At 36.8% G+C, this 22,279-nt stretch overlaps 1 protein-coding gene across 1 annotated transcript; it reads right to left on the reverse strand.

Moving 5' to 3' along the window:
* Positions 1 to 9,750: 9,750 nt before the first annotated feature.
* Positions 9,751 to 19,542, reverse strand: GCG (glucagon). Its single transcript, XM_036746845.1, has 4 exons — positions 19,451 to 19,542; positions 16,657 to 16,815; positions 11,341 to 11,478; positions 9,751 to 9,898 (listed from the first exon to the last, which is right to left on the reverse strand). The coding sequence occupies exons 1-4, from the start codon at positions 19,540 to 19,542 to the stop codon at positions 9,751 to 9,753; spliced, it is 537 nt and encodes a 178-aa protein (XP_036602740.1).
* Positions 19,543 to 22,279: the final 2,737 nt, after the last annotated feature.

Here is a 22,279-nt window from a genome sequence, read left to right on the forward strand (position 1 = left end):
TCTTTTTTTTTCCATACCAAGTGGAAATTGACTGGTATATGCTTAAAAGGTGGCTGTGAATGTTGGCCAACATCTTAACAGGAGAGGTGAAACATAGTAGTAAGAAAATAATAGACCTTGTAAGCAGAAGGCCCAGGTTTGAATATTGTCCTAATATTTACTGTTGTAGCCTTGGGCAAATTACTCAATAAAGTCTTAGTTTCCTCATATGTAAAATGGATGTAATGATATTTGCTCTACCAACCTCAAAGGGTTGCAGTGAGTCAAGAGACATTTGTAAGCCTTGATACCATGTTAATGTGATTCATTATTATTTAAGTTTTTTTTCTGATTTTTTTAAACATACATCACTGTTCATTTCTCAGTTATGTTTGACAATTTGTGACCCTATTTGGGATTTTCTTGGCAAAAATACTCTTGGTTTGCTATTTCCTTCTCTAACTCATTTTATAGATGAGGAAACTGAGGCAAACAGAGTTGAATCACTTGCCCAAGGTCAGACATTAGTATGTGTCTGAGGCCAGATTTGAAGTCAGGAAGATGAGCCTTCAGCCTAGCACCCCATCCACTGTGCCACCTACCTGCCCAACACTCAGGAAAGCCTTGCTTTGCTTCTGACTAGTATCTTAAAAGGGAACCTAGAGCCTGCATGGAGCAGGGGCGGGGGAGGGGAAACAGGGGAGGGGGTAGGGAGGTCCAAAGGTTTGAGTGGATGTGGCCAGGAGAATTCCCAGTTCTCAGAGGTTTTATAGCCTGAATTCCAGAACAGACCGGTCATGCTAGCTGGGGGTGTACTTGAGTGGGTGTATGTACCAGAGGTACTAATTTACATTGAGGGCAACAAAGTAGACATCAAAGGGTTGCCTTCAGCTACTGAGAAGAAAACTATGGACAGATTGACACTTTTATCTTGGGGGGTGGTTACCCTTTTCTGAATCTTCTATTTGAAGTGAAGGGTTTTTTTTTTCCCGAAAAGATGGAAGGTAACTTTCTTTCTTTTTAAATAGTATTTTATTTTTTTCCAATTACATGTAAAGACAATTTTAAACATTCATTTAAAAAAATTCTGAGTTCCAAATTTTCTCCCTCCCTCCCCCCTCCCTAAAAAGGTAAGAATTTTAAATAGGTTACATATGTGCAATCATGTAAAACATATTTCCAAATTAGTCATGTTGTGAAAGAAGAAACAGATCAAAAGGAAAAAAAAATGAAAAAGATAAAGAAAGTAAAAATAGTATGCATAGATCTACATTCAGACTCCATCAGTTTTTTCTCTGGAGGTGGATAACATTTTCCATCATGAGTCCTTTGGATTTGTCTTGGATCTCTATATTACTGAAAAGAGCTAAGTCCGTCATAGTCAATCATTGCACAATGTTGCTGTTACTGTGTACAATGTCCTTCTGGTTCTGCTTACTTTACTTTGCATCAGTTCATGTAAGTCTTTACATGTTATTCTGAAATCTGACCACTCATTATTACTTATAGCACAATAATATTCCATTACATTCATATATTACAACTTGTTCAGCCATTCCTCAATCAATGGATATCCCCTCAGTTTTCAGTTTTTTGCTACCACAAAATGCTTTTAATATTTTGGTACATTTAAGTCCTTTGCCCCTCTTTTTAATGATCTCTTTGGGATACAGATCTAGCAGTGGTATTGTTGAATCAAAGGGTATCCGCAGTTTGATTGCCCATTGGTCATAGTTCCAAATTGCTCTCCAGAATGGTTGGATCAGTTCACAACTTCATCAACAATGCATGTGTTCCAGTTTTCCCATGTCCTCTCCAACATTTATCATTTTTCTTTTCTGTCATATTAGCCAATCTGATAGATGTGAGGTGGTACGTTAGAGTTGTTTTTATGTGCATTTCCTCTAATCAGTAGTGATTTAGAGCATTTTTTCATGACTATAGAGAGCTTTGACTTTTTCATCTGCAAATTGCATGTTCATATCCTTTGACTACTTATCAACTGGGGAATGACTTGTATTCTTATAAATTTGACTCAGTTTTCTATACATTTGAGAAATGAGGCCTTTATCAGAGAAATGTGATGTAAAAGTTGTTTCCCAGATTCTATTTTCCTTCTAATATTGGTTGCATTACTTTTGTTTATGCAAAAACATTTTAATGTAATTGAAATTATCCATTTTATATATCACAGTGCTCTCTATCTCTTGTTTGGTCAACAAGAAGAGAGAATTTTTAGCAAGCAAACTTTCCTCAAACTTGGGCTCCCTGAGAGTCTGGTGGTTTTTCTGTTAGTGCTGTGCTTCCTGGAAGAAGTTGAAAGTAATATTTAGACAGTTAGGAACAGCATTAATTATTTTCAGAGTCTCTGTTATAACAGTAGCCTTAGGATCCATGCTTCAAGACTGACTATAATAGATGAGAATTTGTTGCAACAAGGTCAAGGCTATAGGTGCAGAGTCCTAGATTATTATAACATGTAAGATACCTTAAAAATCCTCTTTTCCATCTGCCTTATATTATAGATGAGGACATCAATGCCCAGGGAGGAAAAGTGGCTTTCTCAAAGTCTCATAGTTAGTAGCAGAGCCTATATTAGAACATGGGCAACTAGGTGGTATAGTGGTTAGAGTACTGGCTCTGAAGTCAGAAGGACCTGAGTCGAAATCAGGTCTCTGACACTTACTAACTGTGTACCTTGGGCAAGTCATGTAACCCTGTTTGCCTCAGTTTCCTCATCTGGAGAAGGAAATGGCAGCCCCCTCCAATATATTTGCCGAGAGAACTCCAAATGGGTCACAAACACTTGTGCTTGATTGAACAGCAACCAGTCAATTTTGGGACTCAGGGAAAATAGCAAAAAATCTGCCCTCAAATCAACCTTTTAAAGTAAATTTGATTTTTTTAGGGAAAATCCTAGAATGCTCCCTTATCGTGGGAGACATAAATCTCTGAGCTGGATATATGTGATCACTCCATAGTCCTTAGGAGTAGAGGAACTACAATACAATGAACCCATCCCTGGAAGTTGGACAATAAAGTAAGGAAGAGAAGAGAAAAGCCCAGGAAGTAACTTCCTATTTTAACCATTTGGATGTGTACTCAAATCAGCTGATTCTAAGCTGCTAATGGAATCTGAGTACTGTGACTACCCCTTGAAAGTGAATTCTACCAAACTTTTAAAGAATGATTAATTCCAATTCTATACAAACTATTTGGGAAAACAGGCAAAGAAGGAGTCCTATCAAATTCCTTTTAGGACACAAATGTGGCACTGATATATATACCAAGAAGAGCCAAAACTATAAAGAAAAGGGGGAAAACTATATAAATACTAATACAAAAATTTTAAATAAAATATTGGTAAGGAGATTACAATAATATATCACAAAGATCATATACCATGATCAGGTGAGATTTATACCAAGAATTCAGGGCTTCCTGAATTCTATTCTATTATGAATTCTATTATTATAACTATCAGCATAACTGACTGTATCAATAACAAAATCAACAGAAATCATATCATTATCTCAATAGACGCAGAAAAGCTTTTGACAAAATATAGCATTCATTTCTATTAAAAATGGTAGAAAGCATAAGAATAAATGGTGTTTTCCTTAAACTGATAAGTAGTATTTATCTAAAACCATCACAAGCATTATCTGCAATGGGATAAGGTAGAAGCCTTCCCAATAAGATCAGGGGTGAAGGATGGATGCCCATTATTACCATTATTATTCAGTACTGTACTGGAAATGCTTCCTATCGCAATAAGAGAAGAAAAAAGAAATTGAAGGAATTAGTATAAGCAATGAGGAAACAAAACTATACTTAGAGAATCCTAGAGAGTCTACTAAAAAACTAGTTAGAATAATTAGCAACTTCAGCAAAGTCGCAGGATATAAAATATTGTTGAGTCATTTCAGTCATGTTTGACTCTCTGTGGTCCTATTTGGGGTTTTCTTGGCAGAGATACTAGAGTGGTTTGTCATTTCCTTCTCCAGCTCATTTCATAGATGAAGAACTGAGACAAACAGAGTAAAGTGACTTGCCCAGGATCACACAGCTAGTAAGTATGTGAGGCCAGATTAAACTCAGGGCCTCCTGACTCCAGGGCCAGCATTCTATCCACTGTGTCACCTAGTGCCAAGGATATAAATTAAACCAAATAAATCATCAGCTTATATATTTATACACACACACACATATACATACATATATGTGTGTGTATATGTACATACATGTGTACACACATACATATAACCAACACAGTTCAACAGGAAGAAATAGAGGAATTCCACATAAAATAATCAAACAATTTAAAATTCTTGGGAATCTATCTGTCAAGTCAAACCCAGGAACTATATGAACACAATTACAAAACATTTTTACACAAATAATGTCAAATCTAAACAACTGGAAAAATTGGAATTGCTCATGGATAGGCCTAGCCAATATAAAAATGACAATTCTACCTAAATTAATTTATTTATTCAGGGCCATACCAATCAAAGTACCAAAATTATTTTATAGAGTTAGAAAAAATAATAAGATTCATCTGGAAGAACAAAAGGCTAAGAATATTTTCATACATACATACATACACAAATATGTCTAATGGCTTCAGTTTTCTCAGTAAAGTAAGAGGGAAGGTCCTTAGCTAAGAGAAGGGGAAGAGAGAGGTGTGGGAAATATTGGGGAAGGAAGAGAAGATTTAGAATAACTTCCTTTGGGGCAAGAGATAAGGAGTTTATTAGAAAGAATAAAAGGACTATCTTGTTACATTGAGGGCCCAATTAAAGTGGGATGACGTATATTTATCATGTACCCTGTCAGCAAAGTTGTGAGACTTTCTTCAGATGTGTTCTGCATTTTGTGTGTAAGAGCAGAGGAGGTCGATGGTGGGAGTAATCTATGGATGATGGATGAGGTTTGGCTAGTAATGAGCAGTAATAGGTCAGTGGCACAAAGGATTTGGGAGGAGAGAACTGTATGGAATCTACGTGTGTGGCTACTGTATTGAGATTGGAGAGGAAGATGTAATGACCTGAGAAAGTGCTGAGGGGTGGAGAGATCAGAGTATTCAGTAAGAGAGAATAACATGTTTTAGATGTTTAGGCATAAGGAGAAGTGGAATTATGGGAGTTTATTGTCAGAATTTCAGAATGTCTAATTAGTATAGTGGAATACTCATGGATAATGGATCATGGTAAAATCTAATGTGTTCCAATGTGTGGCTGAAGAAGAGTGAAGGAATAAGTCATGGGATTAAGAAGTCTGAGTAATTGAATGATTGAGAAATTTGAGGAAGCATCTTTGTGACTATTAAAGTATAAGGACCGGAGTTGGGGAAGAGAGGCAGATGGCAATCAATGTGCCACACTCCTTGGGATAGGAGGAAGAATGACCTAGTGTGCTGGTGTTCTATAGCCACCATAATTTGAATTGGGTAGAAATTTTCAATCAAGTGGAATTAAATGGAGGGAATATTGTTGGAAAAAGGAGGCAAAGGGAGAGTCTGGCAGTGACAGTGGGCAGCAAAGAATATTAAACACTGTTGAGCAGACCTAAACAATATTCTATATTGTTACTGTGTATAGCATATATAAAAATTCCATTATTTTTGTGATGATTTTCATAATTTCTATTAGTCCAATACTTTAAAGATCTATGATTTTATCAGCATTTTCTCCTCTATGTTAGATTGGAAACCCATCCAGCACCTTCCTAGATGATCTTCAGCAGTTGCTGGTGGTGATTCAAAACCTGGTGGCCACTCTTCTGGTGATGAAGATCATGTACTTATAAAGGCTGGTTCTTGAAAGACATACAGAGAGAGGCTGACAGTGGACTGATCTTTAAAAGCTTTTCCAAACTTGACTGGAACTGCACAGTCTGCATTCCATTGGCATAGCTTTTGACAACACAAACTCACCTTTATGCCATGATGAGACATTCAGTTGTATTCATTTTATTTATTTGGAAAAGTGTGAGGAAGTAAAGGATATGACATCTGCTAACATCAGACATAAGGAACACTCAAGTTCCATATAGCTTTGCAACTCATTACTCAGAATAATGAAACATTAGCCAACTGCCCTGTTCATGCCTTTTTAGACTCAAGGCATATCAGTGCCAGAAGAGATCTCTGTTATAGATTGTCTGGTCTGATTTCATTTTCCAGGAAGCTGAAGCCTAGTGAAGTGAAGTGAAGTGAAGTGATTTGTCCAAAGCCATACAATTGTTTAATGGGGGAATCATGACTTTCTGATTCCTGGTGCATTGTCCTTTCTACTTTGAATAACTAGCTAAATTGGAAATTATTTTTGTTAATTTTTACTGTCAGCCTTTATTTCCAGGGCATGATTTAGTGCTCTAATTTTAATATCATAATACCTTATCATCATACAATTCATTACACAAATTATGTTCAGGTGAGCTAGAACCCTATGCAAAGAAAGCCTGGTTAAAGACGTGTCTGTCATTAGTAGCATTGTATAGCCGACAGAGAGACACCTTCAGAGTCAGAAAGACCTGGGGTTTGAGTCTGGCCTCCTGGCCTTGTGACCATGGGCGGTTTTTTGTTGTTTAGTTGTTTTCAGTAATGCCTAGTTCTTTGTGGCTCCCAGTTGGGGTTTTCTTGGCAAAGATACTGAAGTAGTTTGCCATTTCCTTCTCCAGCTCATTTTACAGATGAGGAAACTGAGGCAAACAGGGTGAAGTGACTTACCCAGGACCACATAGCTAATAAGTGTCTGAGGTCTTCCTGAGTCAGTTCTTCCTGACCCCAGGCTTGGCGTTCCATCCACTGCACAACCTAGCTGCCCTTATGACCATGGGAATGTCACTTAGTCACATAGAACTCCAACCAAGAAAGATTAAAAATTGCAGATCAGATCATGATCTGGTTTGGTAGCTGAAGTTTCCTACGGTCAAATAAAATCACACATGTATACCATAAAAATAGCAAATATTAGCCCAAGGTTTTTTTTAAAAATTAGTTTTGTTTGCATATTTGCTTTGGGACAAAATATTACATATTTATTTCTGAGGACTTTGGGAAAAGAAAGCAAGGAATAGTGGATAGAAAGCTGAACTGAGAATCCATGTTCTGTAATTTTTTAGAGTTACTATTGAAATTTTGAGAGACAGTGTGTTTTAGCAAAAAGACACTGGACTAACTCTTGGTAGCTGTGTGACTCATAGTACCTCTCTTAACCTCTTTTTCAGTGTTTCCATCTGCAAAATGGGGAATTTAATACCTGCGGTACCTGTCTCAAAGGGTTCTTGAGAAAGATAATGCATGTAAGAACTTTGTGAAATCTTAAGGTGCTATATAAATATCAGTTATTATTATTATTATAATACCCTTCTTCTCTTTTGAAATAAAAAATCTGGGAGGGGGCAAACACTCAGCAAATCTGTTCAATAGAAATTTATTAATGATCTAATATTAAGGATTATTTGTTTTCAATGGTAGTACTAGGTCACAGGACCCAAAAAAAGGAGTAGAAGGGGTTAGTGGATAGTTTGTGCATGCATGTGTGTGTGTGTACGCACACGTGTGTGTAGACAAACAGACCATAGTAAAGAAGCTTCAAAATTTTTATTTAAGGCTGCTGTTTGTTATCTTCGAAAGCTGAGCATTTTTATGACAAAGGTTTCAAGTGGAAAGTCCTGTTTTCATATTCCTTGTTGTGGTTACCAGTTCCTTTCTTCCTCTCTAATTACTAATGCAGACATTTTGTGATTGGAATCACTTATATGTACAAGCTGATTTTATAGAAAAAAATATTTCCATAGCTAAATGTAAACAGGTTGGAATTTTTTTTTTGCCCAAAATAAGTGGAAAATATGAGGATCTGGCACTTTTGTATTTTAAAGCTGTTATTTAAAGAGTCCTTTGACAATAGTTTATTCCAAAAACAATCCTTTGGCTACACAACACTGGAATGAAATTCATTTCTTGGCATGCAAAGCAATAAGGCTTTAGGATATATTCTGTTAATTTACAGAACAGAAATTTTAAAACATCCCAAGAGGCCAGCAGGTGATGTTGTGGAGATGGTCTTGAGTAATTATGCACTTTATTTCCTGGAGAAACAAAAAGCAGTGATTAAGGATTGCTATGATACCCAGAGAATTTAAACATCCAATTTTGGAACACCTTTTCATGACTTTAGTGGATGTCACTTTTAGAGAACTCAATCTTGCAAAACCCTCACACTTGTAAGGGCTGAAAGCCCTCATTTCTAATGAAGATTGATCTCAAAAGATTTTCCACAAAACTTACATTAAAAATTTCCAATGAATACTTAGAAGAAAATAATCAATCTCTTATCTAATTCACAAGCCTCCTTTAAATAATATTTTTAAAAAATTTTGAGTTTATAACAATGATTTAGATATTTACTATAGTTTGATGACTGTTAAGTATGTTGTAATATGACATCAGAAATGCCTTGGAGTCAAGATGACCTGGGTTCAAATCCTGTTCTCTCCATATACTAGTTACGCGACCGCAGACAGATAGTTTCACTTTATTGGCCCAAGCCACTTCCTGTGACTTCAGCTTTGTAATAGTAGAGAGGAATGATAGCTGGATTTAGCATCACAGATGTGGAATTCAAATCTTGATTTTGTCATTTGCTACCAGTGTTACATTGGGAAAGTCACCTGCTCTCTTTGAGCTTCATTTTCTTCACCTGTAAAATCAGGGGGTTTGCCTAGATGACTTATTTCCCACCCCACCCTCTTTTTAGCTATAAATTTGTGATTTTGCGAAATAATAACAGATTCCAATCTGCATTGATGTATTGCATTTCTACACTGGAAGTTTTCTGCATAGATGAATCATAAATTCAGATCAAATATCTCTCTTTCGTAATCTAGATGACACAGATAAATAACCTAAATAATTTTTTTTCCCTTTAGTGGAGAGAGTACTGAATCTGAAGTTAGGAAAGCCTGTCTCTGGAACTAGCACTTAACTAGCTTTGTGACCATGGACAAGTCATTTGATCTTGCTGAGAGTTAGCTTCTTTTATCAGTAATGTGGCAATTAGGGTTCTGTGAAAACTACATCTTACGTTGTTGAGAGACACACATTTTTTTTTTGTCTGCTAAACCTGTGATTGCATTGGCATGGGGCACTCCCAATGAAGAAACTTATTGTATCAATGCAGGTGGTCACCTGCTCTGCAATTTAAGGCCTTTGTCAAATGAAGTACTGCATGTAGAGTGCTCTACAAACTTTAAAAGTTCTATAACATACATATTTAATATGTAATAGCATTATAATTTAATATACAATAATTTATCTAGGTAGGTAGGTTGATAGATAGATGGATAGATAGATAGATAGATAGATAGATAGATAGATAGATATACAGGACATCCCAAAATTTTTAGTGCAGTTCTAAGCTAACTGCACAAAGACTTTTGGGACACCCTGTGTTAGATCTGTTAGCTCCAGCATCTAAAACAATGTCTTTAATATAGTTAGTATGTAATAAGATGCTGATGGAATTAAATTTCTAATAGTACATAATATGGAATAACAAAATGTTGAGTAATTATTTTTTTAAAAGTTAAAATCTTTGGATTCCATAGACTAAGGCTGCAGAATAAAAAATTTAAAATATTTATTGATTATATAAAGTTAAAAAGCCCCAAGCTGTCTTCTTCCAATGTAGAATACAAGCAGAAGCCATATGATGATTGACTGGTTATGATAAAACTTGTTTTTCCGAATTGAGTGAAATGTAATTACCTGTCAGTAACTTTGGTCTGAAGCAGCCAATTGATGAAATCCCTGGTAGCAAGGTTATCCAGAACTGTATTCATCTCATCAGAGAAGGAACCATCGGCATGTCTTCTGCGAAGCTCTTCAACTATAGCGACTTCTTCTGGAAAACTTTAAAGAAGGAACAAAGGGGAAACAGAAAGACTTTATACTTAATGTTTTATTCAATTTTTCAACACATGCTTCATGTCTTTATACCTCTGGAAATAGGTATATAAATTTTCTGGAAAATCCTCACCAATTGATAGCCCAGAAATTGCTGCTAAGGCTGCCAAGTGGAGTGTATACCAGAGGTGCCAAACATGTGGCCCATGTGCTGCCTGTGGACCACAGCACTCCCAAGTGAGGCCCAAACCAGATTAAAATGTAATTGGGAAATATTGAACAAAATAAATAAAAATACGATAAAACATAGATAATTTATATTTTAAAATTACATCAGTATGTGGTCCACAGGGATTCTTATGTACAGATTAGTGGCCATGGCTTTTATTTGATTTTGACACTTTGGGTGTATCCAACTGACTCAGGGGCCTCTTTACATTTCCTTTTTCTCTTTTAAACATCAGTTCCAAGAATCAGATGCTATAACTTAGCTTGAAAATAGTGACACTCTCTAGGCCCATTTGAAACTGATCAAAATCAAGTTGGTCTTTGGAAAGAGTGGGAATGTCTTTGATAGCATTTCTTCCATCGAGAATTTCTCAGAGTATCAGAGAGAGTATAAAGGGTGCCAGATTAGAGTGAAGAATATAAACAGAGAAATGTGTGACTAGAAAAGAAGTTGGGCAATCCACATAGTGGGAGAAAACAGGATAAAGGATGGCCGGTTCTTATGTTCCATAAGTACCCACCTGATGTCAAAAGGTCTAAAGGAAGGGCCCTGATATATCAAGTAGAGTGTCACAGGATGAGTTGACATGGGTGAGTTACAATCTGTACCTTTAGAGGGAGTGATCACATTGATAAGATCACATATTCATTCAGGTATTAAAATAGTATGGGACATAAACTTCATGAGATCGATTTTTTTAATACTTGTTATTCACCAGTTTGCTTAGCAGCACCGTGCATGGTGGTTGTTCAGTAAACATTTGTTGATTTTGTTGATTTGAGCAATCCTTAAATTATCCTACATTATTTCCTCCACTGTCATATCAGAAACTGCTTTCCCGCTTTTCTTTTCCAATGATGATAGATGTGCTGGTAATGCCAATGCTCAAAATAAAGGATTACTTTCCTATCACTTTCTATTCCTTTCTGTTCTCTACTGCCTTTTCTTGACTATGAAAATTCCCATTACCAAGCATCTCTGCTTTATTGTGAAATGGACTTGTGGAAGTTACTATTTCAAAAAATAGGATAGAAAAAATATTGGGGCTCTTTTAAAAATTTCTCCTAATTTGCTGGGTCTGTAAATTCCCTTCCTTTTGCATAAGGAAAACTCCGTCTATTAAATAAGAAAAAATAGATATTACGAGGATCAGAAATTCTAGGTTTGAGATTTACACCAGAAACAAAAAAAAGCATTAGATGGAAAGATATGGACTCACGCTCTCCTTCCTCGGCCTTTCACCAACCAAGCAATGAATTCCTTGGCAGCTTGACCTTCCAGATAAGAGCTGACATCACTGGTGAAGGTCCCCTCAGCATGTCTCTCAAATTCATCATGGCGTTTGGCAACTTTGTTCCTAAGAAAAACAATAAAATGTTTAAATCATGGTTTGTGGTATAAATGTTCTCCTAGTGAACAAGTTAAGAAGATAGTGCAAACATTATGATTCCATTTTACAGATGAGAAAAACTAGTCTCAGATTAGGTGAAAGTTAACTGCCCAAAGTTACACAAGTAGTAAATAGTCAAGCAAAGATTCTTCTGACCCGAAGTTGTTTTTATTTTGTTGTTGCTGTTGCTGCTTTTGGCTCAAACCTAATGATTTCATTAGTGTAGAGAAGGTGATAAGAAACTTTCCCAACCAATGCAGATTGGCACCTTCTTTGCACCTTGGAATTTTAGAGAGTTACCTGGGACACAGAGAGATTAATTGATTGGCTCAGGGTCACGCAGGCAATAGCTATTAGAGGTGGGACCAAAACTCAGGTATTCTTGACTATGGGGCCACCTCTCTCTTCCCTACCTCATGTTGTCTGTGTAAAGATTAGAATAAAGTAAGCAATTTGCTTCCCAGAAAGTGGGGTTCTTAACTACCTGGACTAATTGGTAACTAACGTTGTTATGTTTTGGTCTCATTCAGCCAAGGCTATAAGCTGTGCTTATGACACCAACAACCAAAGTACTTTGAGTTAGTAACAAGTATTAAGCTCTTTAAGTGTGATTTTTATTGCTTTCCTAATAGTTGCTAATGTTCCAGAAGCATTCTAAGCCTGGGTGTTTGTATACCCCTGGAAACATATAGGATGAGGTTTCTCATCTTCCTTACAGGACCTTGCCAAGCTGTGCACCATATGTTTGATCTCTCAAACATGATCCTTAAAAGAGTGATTGTTTTGTAGAGGAACACTTTATAACTTATTTTTCACCTGCCACTGTAGAAGTCTACCACTTAGGATAAGAGGTAGCATTTATATATGATCTAGCATTCATATAGCACTTTCAGGTTTGCAAAGCACTTCACATATGTTAACCTATTTGATCCTCAGAACAATCTTGTGAAGTAGGTGCTATTATTATCCCCATTTTACATATAAGGAAACAGAGCAATTAAATGATTTGCCCAAGGTCACACAGCTAGTAAATGCCTGAGGCCAGATTTGAACTCTGGAAGATGAGTCTTCCTGACTTCAGTTCCAGCATTCTATTCATTTTGCCACCTAGTAGACTAGGATGGTGGCATCTGGGTTTCAAGCTATGACCTAAGATCATAGAATCATAGTTTTTGGATTAATTTACTTGAGCTATGTCACACAGACTTACCTATCTGAGGTTGGATTTGAACCCAGTCCTTCTTGACCACATTTACCTCCATATGCATCGTGCTATAATAGCCTTATAACTTTTTTTTTTTTGCAAAAATACCCAACTGAATCAGCGAGTGTATGCACCTAAGTCAAACTTTGTACCTCATACACATTCTGTCAATATCAGTAGCTGTCATTTGCAAGCATTGTAAAGCATTTACCTGTACGGTCTCATCTTATCCTCCCAGCTCTGTGAGATAATTGCTTGCTGTATTTTACAGAAAAGAAATTGAAGCTGAGAGTATTTAAAGGCTATGACTTCTCCAAGTTCACACAGATAGCAAGAGTCCAAAGTGGGATTAAAACTTGGGTCCCCTTGACTACCTGTCCGGTTCTTTATCCGGCATGCCACACTGGCAAAATTCGTACAAGAACTTCTCCAGAACTTTGAAGTTGTGCAATGCCCTGTCTCCACAATGCTGGAAAGCCAAATGATGAATGAGAGGTTTAGTTAAGCATTTAGATATTCCCAAATATCTGGGTTTGGGGGTGTTATGTCAATAAGACATTTGGATGTTCTTCCACACATTTGATACCACAAAGATACAGCCTGAATGCAAAATAAAAAAGCTAAGGTCTTCCAGGCCTTGAAATTGTAACCACTGCTTTGTAGAAATCTGTTATATGGGTTTTCTCCAAAAGGATATTCAAAAGAAAACTCCAAGTCCTCCTGGTTGCGTGCGCGCACACACACACACACACACACACACAAAACCCAAACCCAAAATCCTCCAGGCCCCCCAGCATTAATGATATTTCCTATGCCTTATGATTAAATTTGAATCATGATATGGTAGTTTACTGGTTACACTCAAATATGTGACACATATTTCGTCTCCCTCATCCATCCACTCTAAGCATTTTAATGAATCATTTCTGATGATACAGCTTAAAAGCTTAAAGTTCAGGAACCAAAAGATTCAAGTTCATTATAAACTTGTTAGAGGTCGTGTCCAAGCAACAGAAAGGAAAGTGAAGTGAGTCAGTTTTCAAATAGCTGAATGTTTGACATGCCATGCAGTGCCATGGATGCAATATCCAGATAAGAGAGACTTACACTTTTCACCCTGTGCTTTTCTGGTAACACAGCCAAAAGATGGTCTTTCTTCTAGTTTCTATGGCTCAACAGGGACATCAAGTGGTCCAAGTTAGCACTGGCCCTTTATGAATGCTCTCTGTGGATTTATCAGCTGTTCTTTCAGAGGACATTCCTCTAAGAGGCCAGAATGACTCGGGTTTTGATTACCTTTCAAAGTTTTGATAGCTTATTGATATCATTCTTTCTAATGGTCAGTGCATATATGGAATGTCTTGGATTTGATGGTACCTGAACACAACCTTTCCTTTTCACTTTAATTCCCCCATTATAATATCTTCCACATATCATAGATTTAAGGTGTCACAAGTAGTTAAAATGCCCTTTCCAAGTCTTTTCTCCTCCAGGCTAAAAATTCCCAGTTCCTTCAACAAATGCTTAAATGATCTGGATTCAAAGTCCTTCTACATCTTGGTAGCCCTCCTCTGGATATCCTCCAACTTATTAATGTCCTTCCTCAAATTTGGTACCCACAACTAAATGCATTTTCAGTTGTGGTCTGATCAAGATAGAGTAGAGTGGGGTTCTTTTGCTCTTTTTTCCTTGAAGTTATGTCTCTCTTCATTCAACCCATGATTACATTTACTTTTTTTTAAGGCTTCCACATCAATCTTCTGGTTCATAGAGAGCCAGAGGTCCACTAACACCTTAAGATTTTTTTTCTTGCAAATTCTACTTCAACCATGCCTCCCCCATTCTGTACTTGTGAAGTTGATTTTTTTGAAGCCAGGTGTAAAAATACATTTACCTTTGTTGAGTTTCATCTTGTTAGATTCAACACAACACTCTGGGTTAGAGATTCTTAACCTTTTCTATGTCATGGACCCCTTTGGCATTCTGAAGCCTAGAACTCTGTTTCAGAATAATGCTTTTAAATGAATAAAACAAAATACATAGGATTATAAAGGAACCTGATTATATCGAAAAACAGTTATTCAAATACTTTTTTTTAAAAAACAAATTCATGGAACCCCTGTTTAGCCAGTCAAGACCTTTTGGTTGCTGATTCTGTCCTGTAGTGTATTAACTATCCAGAAATTTGAAAGGTATGCCATACATGCCGTTATCTAAGTAGTTGATGAAAATGTTAAACAAAGGAAATCAATGAAGGTGATTATATGGTTGGAATATAGGGCCTCTGGGAAAAGTTGAAAGGAGTCATGGCCTGTTGCTTTTCTTAAAGGGAGAATGGAAACAATGCCGTCTTCAAGCATCTGAAACATTTCCTATGACTTAAGGGAGTCAAATGTTCTCAGTTTTACTGGGGAAACTGCTTTATTCTGCAACAGGTGAGATTAGCTGTAAGGAAGAAACTCTCAGAGCAAAGATGGTAAAATAGTGTGAGATTAAGGTAATTAGTAATTCATGGGGGATAGTTTTAATGTCCTGCCTGGTTACATCATGATCTCTGTTTTTCCTTTCTGTTGTACAGAGAATGAGGTTTAAGATGGGGTATTTGGACACCTCTGGTTTTCCTCACACTGTTCCCCTACCTGGAATGATTTCCCCATTCTTTTTTGTTTATCCAGCCCCAAGCAGCCTATGAGATGCAGTAAAAATCACCCTTGAAGATTTTTCAGCCCACTATCTCAGCCCACTCTAACCTTTGCCATCCCCTGAACTTTCATTTGGCAATTATCCAATATTTTTCTTGTTGTGATTTTAAACAGTTATTTTATCCCTTGTATTTTTTTAACTTGCCATGTGCTTATAAATTAGACTGCAAGGGCTTTGAAGACTGAGATCATGCATTATCTTCACCATTGCCATCCCAGGTTTATATAACACTTTAAAATTTACAAAACGTATTCCTTACACCTACTTTGCATACACTGTTGTGTCAACCATAGTGTTTTGCATATCATAGGTTCTTGGAAAATATTTAATTGACTAATAATTGTTCTTAGTTCTAAAATTCTGTGACCCTCTATGCTTCATTGAATGGACTTTTAGTTCCTTAACAGGGTTATCAGAATCACATCTGAACTTAGATATTTCTAATACATAACTTCCCTTCCTGCTTTGCTTTCCAAATGCTCTTGTTCTCCTTAAAGATTCTGTACAATTCCAGTCTCCATTCAACTTTTGCTGATGATTTTCCTTTATTCTCCTGCCTGCAGTTCCAACAAGCAATTAACACATATCACAATACTAAGAGTACTAAACATTGAAATTTATGCTTTACTATCAACTTGTATTTTTGCTCAGTTTTGTGTAATGTTGTGCAGCTGGCATGCCATTTTAAATGCATAGCTATGAGCTGTGTGGTCTACTTCAGAAAGCAAGACCCTACAGGGAAGAAACAACATCGTAATAGGCACTTAAGAAATGTTTGTTCTATTCCATTCAATTGAACTGAATCTGTTAGTGGCACTTGAAGAGATACACTTGGATAGGGTCTTGTTAAGGAAGCTCATTCCAGTTATATGGATTTGTTCCCTATTTGGCTAAATTGGCTTTTATGTTTGTACCTTGAACAGGCCAGTTTCTGAATATCTGTGGGCAGTGGACAAGAATGTGAAAATCAGTGAAAAATTCATCCCCCCTAGAAGGAAAAACAGTTTAAGAGAGAGTCCTTCTTGGGAGGGCTCAGGAGTGGAATACAAAGACAGCACGTTACTAGAAAGTGGCATCTTGGCACAATGCTGGCATGGGGCCATGAGCATGTGGGCACTTCATACAGTTTGATGACCTAATGAAGAAGGATAGGATTCAAAATGCTTGTATTTGTATGAGAGTTGGAGGGGGGGAGTTCTTTGCCCACACATTTCAGATACTCTGTTTAGAATTCTTACCCATTCCGTTTGGTGTTCATCAACCACTGCACAAAATCTTGAGCTCGTCTGGAGTCCAGATACTTGCTGTAGTCACTGGTGAATGTGCCCTGTGAATGACGCTTGTCTTCATTCATCAGATTATCATCTAATGGCTCTGTCTGGGAATCTGTGTATGGTCTGTAAAACAAAGTTTTTAGTGTTACACAAATCTGAACTAAGGATTCTATGCACCCTAGAATCTTTTTTCTTATCTCCTCTCTAATTTCCCCCTCCTCCTTCCCCCCGGCCCCAATGAGTATGGGATCCTACGATCACAGATTTAGAAGTGGAAAGAGCTTTCTTACAGGTTATCAAGCATAAGCCATTGAAACTGAGACTCAGAGGGAGTCCACTCAGTTATATAACTTTTTGAAAGGCTGTGGTCCCCAGAGCCTCTGATTTCCTCTGACTCCAGATCCCAGGCTCTAAGTTCTGCCTTTATTTAGCAAATGAATTTCATTTGGAATCATATCCCTTCAAAAAGTTACATAACTGAATAAATGAAATCAAGTTGCCCTACTCAGAGTTGAAAGGCTGCTATGGCAGGAGCCAGGGAGACCTAGGTTTGAATCACACCTCTATCATTCACTAGCTGTGTGGCACCCTCTCAATTGTTGTTAAATCTATTCCTTCCTTTATGATCTGCTTCTGATATCCCAGCTATCTTGGCTTTTTCCCTTGTAAGAAGAATAAAATTCTTTTTCCACTAGTCTATCAATTCATGACCATCTATCTATCCTAATAACAAAAAGTAGCCCAAAGTCCAAAAATATATACATATATCTTTAAAGTAGCAGACTTACATTTCTAACTAATTTTGTTTGCTTGTGCTGATAATGAAAAATAGCTGTATTACCTGAGGACGCACTAATAGTGAAGGGTAGTCACTTAGAAAAATGTTGAGTGACAGCACCAAGATAGCCTGATATTTTAAATTAACCAAGTGGATGGTGAAATGAGCAATAGACACTACATAAAGATAGGCCTGTAATTTTATTGGTAAAGTGAACTCCTTGGTAAGGAAACTCCCTCTACCAAGGCAGGTCCACAAGTCTCTGAAATTTAACAGTCTTTTCGTTTGACAGTTGTTTAGAGTAGTGAGAGGTTAAGAGACTTGGCCAGGGTCACATAATTCAGAGGTGAACCCACTTTCCTTGCTTCAAGGGCAACACCATGTCCACAACAACATGTTGCCTCTCTAGCAAAGAGAGCCATTTAAAAGTGGAATGGGCTGCCTAATCAAATGGTGGACTTCCACACCCTGGAGGTCCTAACATGAAAACCTAGATGGCCGCTTGTCAGGTATGTGTTTACAGGGATTCCTTGGGGGTCATCTCCAGTCATCCTGATCTCTATCTGGCCACTGGACTCAGAGGGCTCATGAGGAGAGAGTGAGGCTGGTGACTTTGCACAGCCCTGCCTCACTTATATCCAGTTCACTTGCAAGTCATAGCATCACTTCCCTGATGTCATGGTCCTCTTCAAGAATGAAGGACAAACTACAGGTAGGACTAGGTATCTGCTAAGGTTTTTTCTAACTCTCAAATTCTATCAGTAATAACACTGGACTTAGAATCAATCTGAAGACCTGGGTTAGAGTTTTGCCCCCATTAACTTATTAACTGTATGGCCTTAGGAAGGCCATGGCCTTTCTAGGTCTTAAACTTCTTACAGTGAGCTACTGAGCTAAAGTACAAAAAATTATTTCATAATAAAGTGGTGCTATATAACTGTGAGCTTGTTATTAGATACTCCATCTCCCAACTGAGAATTTTCACTGGCTATCCCTCAAGATTCAAATTTTCTCCCTTCTCATCTCTGCTTCCTGGTTTAAGTCTCAGCTAAAGGTTCACCATCGAGAACCCTTTCCCAATCCCCTTTAATGTTAGTGCCTTCCTTCTGTTGATTGATTACCTCCAATTTAATCTACTGGATATATACATATAAATAGATAGATGGGGCAGCTAGGTGGCAATGGAAGAAGTACTGGTCTAGGAATCAGGAAGACCTGAGTTCAAATCTGGCCTCAGACACTTACTAGCTGTGTGACCCTGGGCAAGTCATTTAACCCTGTTTGCCTCAGTTTGCTCATCTGTAAAATGAGTTGGAGAAGGAAATGACGAACCAGTTCAGTATCTTTGTCAAGAAAACCCCAAATAGGTCACAAAGAGTCAGACAAAACTGAAACGACTCAACAACAGGAACAAAAAGATAAATAGCTTGTTTGCACACAGTTATTTGCATGTGTTCTCCTCCATTAGATTGTGAGCTCCTTGAGAGCAGGGACTATTCTTGTCTTTCTTTGTATCCTCAATGCTTAGCACAGTGTCTAGCACATAGTAGGTACTTACATGTTGACTGACTGACTGATAATCTACATGCTGATAATACTGAGTAGATTGCCCATGGTTAAAGTAAGCTATTCTATGATTCCTTCATGGAATAATAGTCTATAAAATACAAATGTGCCATATCATGTGTTCTTCTACCTCTTACACCGTTCTGATTATTAGTCAGCGCATATTCTGATCTGTTTTCCAAAAATATAAACACTACTTTTATCAAACAGCAGCAATGTCAAGAGTGTTAATGATGATCCCCTGAAAACCAATTCCTTAATTATGGGCTACACGAGTATCATGTATCTCTGACATAGACATATACATATATACATATACATACACATGATATACATAAATACATATATTAGGAACATATATAGCTATATGTATACCATGGTGTTCTGCTAGTTGAGTGTCTGGAATTTTAGTACCTGGGTTTTTCTTCTGTGTCTTGAAGGGGGTGTTGCCAACTGCTTTGTACCAGCATTATGAACAATCCAGCCAGGAAGTAAATGTTTTTCATTTTCACTGCCTGTCAGAAGAGAATAGGGAAAGAAAAAGGCAACCATATTGAATATATTGGGGCTAAATTTGTTTGGTTACATCTGAATGAATGTTCTCACTAGGAAAAAAAAATAGCCAACTGTGGCCATAGGATAAAATTGTATTTTCATTATACCTGGTTTAACTTAACCTCTATTCCTAATAAGAGAATATAAGCTGTTTTATAGGGTGTCATTGTTGTTTTGAAAGCAAACAAGAGTACAAAAGATATGCTCAATCATTTGGCTCTTTAGTTAAAGTAGTATGCTTGAGTTACTGATTAATAATATCATTTTCAGACTTGAAATTGAAACATCCAAGTAAAAATTTTTAAATATCTAATGTAGCTGATACTCTACATATGGTTAGCCTGAATGGCACCCTATCCATAATGCTCCCCTTAACGATCACTCAGGCTTTCAATTAATAGGCCTTCATTTCCAAGGATTTACATTATACTGCATTTCAACCATCTTAAGCAGCCTCAGGCTAAAACTTGGCATACCAGCTGTCAGTTCAGATGTATTATTCATTTATATTTTAAATAGTGTAACTTGGTCTAGACTTTGTAATTGTAAAGCGGCCAACAGATTTGAGGTATTTTAGGGTTGTTTGACCTGTTCTAAATAAAAAAAAAATATATCATTTTGAAGACAAGAGTAATTTGCACGAAGACCTAATGCTTCTGGCAACTTGAACAATCTTCAACGAAGGAACTAAGATATCTGTGTCAAAAAGAAAATTAGTGCCTGTTACAGAAATCTTCAAAGTCATCAAGCTATAATTCTTGTAGTGCTGAGTTCAAACCATATTGTTAATTGATGGACACAGCCCAGACCTGGTTTTATGACACAGGACATAGTTTGCCAGTGTCCCAATCTGATACCTCCTTGAATGGAGTGCAAACCTTATGAAAATGGCAGTGCAATGTGGATAGAGCCCAGCAATGGAGGGTGTTTGGTATAGCATAATAGAATGGGCTTGCCTATTTCCACACAGGAATACTAGCACTCAATGCTTGTTGTGAACAGAAACTTCTCGTGTTCTGTTACTCTTGAAAGTCAGTCATGGTGTTCTTGAACTGCTTTCTTTGATGAAAGGTAATCACATCAGCTGGGTAGATTTAAATTTAAATCTGATCATTCATATCTGTTAATAATTTGAGCATTTTTAGTAACAGACATTTGGCTTGAAATAAGAATTTGAAAACCATCAATCCTGCGGTTTTTAAACATCTTAACCCATATAAATTACGATCTCTATGCATTCAAATATGGAGGAATTGAAGTACTTGAAAAAGATTCTATTTTCCTTTGCAAAGCCCAGAATGCTCCAGAAAAAGATCAGATGGATGATCTGCACAGAAGACATGGGGATTGACATTCTTAGCCAGTGGTGTGTTGGAGCAACTGCTTGGATGGTTCAAGAGAGGCAACTGTTAAATTTTTAGTGTGAGCATTTACACCTGGGAAATCAGAAAACTATAACAATCAGGGCTTGGTTTGCTGTTTTGTTGATTTTTAGTCTTAAGAAAATGATGAAAAAAAATGTCTCTAATGCAGATTAAACTTAAAAGTGTGTCCTGGGTATAGTTTCCTGCCTTTCCTCCAGTCAGGTTGTCAAAGTTATCAGCATATGCATTCTCCTAGTTTTACATCAATATTGTCTTAACAACTTCGGAGTTAGTTTTTCTATCTTTTTTTCATCTAGAAGACTTGCTGAAAGTTATAGTACAAAGAAACATCTCACATGATATTAACTAAAATTTAGTTTTCATGCTTGTAGTGACTTGAACTAATGGGAGCAATAGTGCTTATGACTACATAATAGTTTGGAACATGTCTTTAAAAAGATTGATACTACTTGAGTTTGGGGTAATATGTTTAACCCAAGACCTCAAAGTGATTTCATAGCGGTCTCTAACCCTATCAATATTCTTGTAAGGGAGATAGAGAGAGAGACAATGGTATTATCCCTATCTGAAAGATGACAAAAGAAAAAAACCCAGAAGGGTTCTTTTGGGTTCTAATAGTATTTTGACTATAGAATATTTGATTTTTACCAGAAGAAGAAATCTATTGCTGAAAAATCTATTTTTAAAAGGGTAGATTTTTAAATAAAAGCTGCTATGGAATTACAGATCCTTTAAGAACTCTGTATGTTATTCTCTCATTACTAAAGCGAGAATGGATACCCATTCTGTATTATCATCAAAATCCTCTTCAACAGGGGAAAAATGAAAAGCACTTTTGTCTCCTTTTCATAAGCAGACCAGATAGGGATATAATTAGCTAGTTTGGTAAGAACCAAGAATCTCACTTAGAAGATCTTATGGTTAAGGTTCCATTCTCTCTGGCAATAAAACAATTAGAAAGTTTGACCCTTGAGCCAATTTATGAAGATAGCTTATTGGTCTGGATTCTAAACTTTATTTTGTTTGTTAGTTGTATACTAGCTAACTAGTTCTTAAAAATTAGTGAAACTAATCCATTGAATGCCATTTATTCCATTGGACAGTTGTTGCTTTGGGTCTTTGTACTTGGGATTTCACACATGTATTTTAGAAAACATACCCCTCCCCCACTTTTCTCAATTTTAGTTAGCATATATTTTTAGAATATAAAAGCTTTTGGATTACTCATTTTTGTAGGTGTTAATAAATATTTAATTCTTATTAACAAACTTTCTTCAGAGTTAACAAAGGGAGCCCCAAAATA

This window comes from Trichosurus vulpecula, chromosome 2 (assembly GCF_011100635.1).
Source record: "Trichosurus vulpecula isolate mTriVul1 chromosome 2, mTriVul1.pri, whole genome shotgun sequence".
In the NCBI taxonomy this organism is placed as follows: domain Eukaryota; kingdom Metazoa; phylum Chordata; class Mammalia; order Diprotodontia; family Phalangeridae; genus Trichosurus; species Trichosurus vulpecula.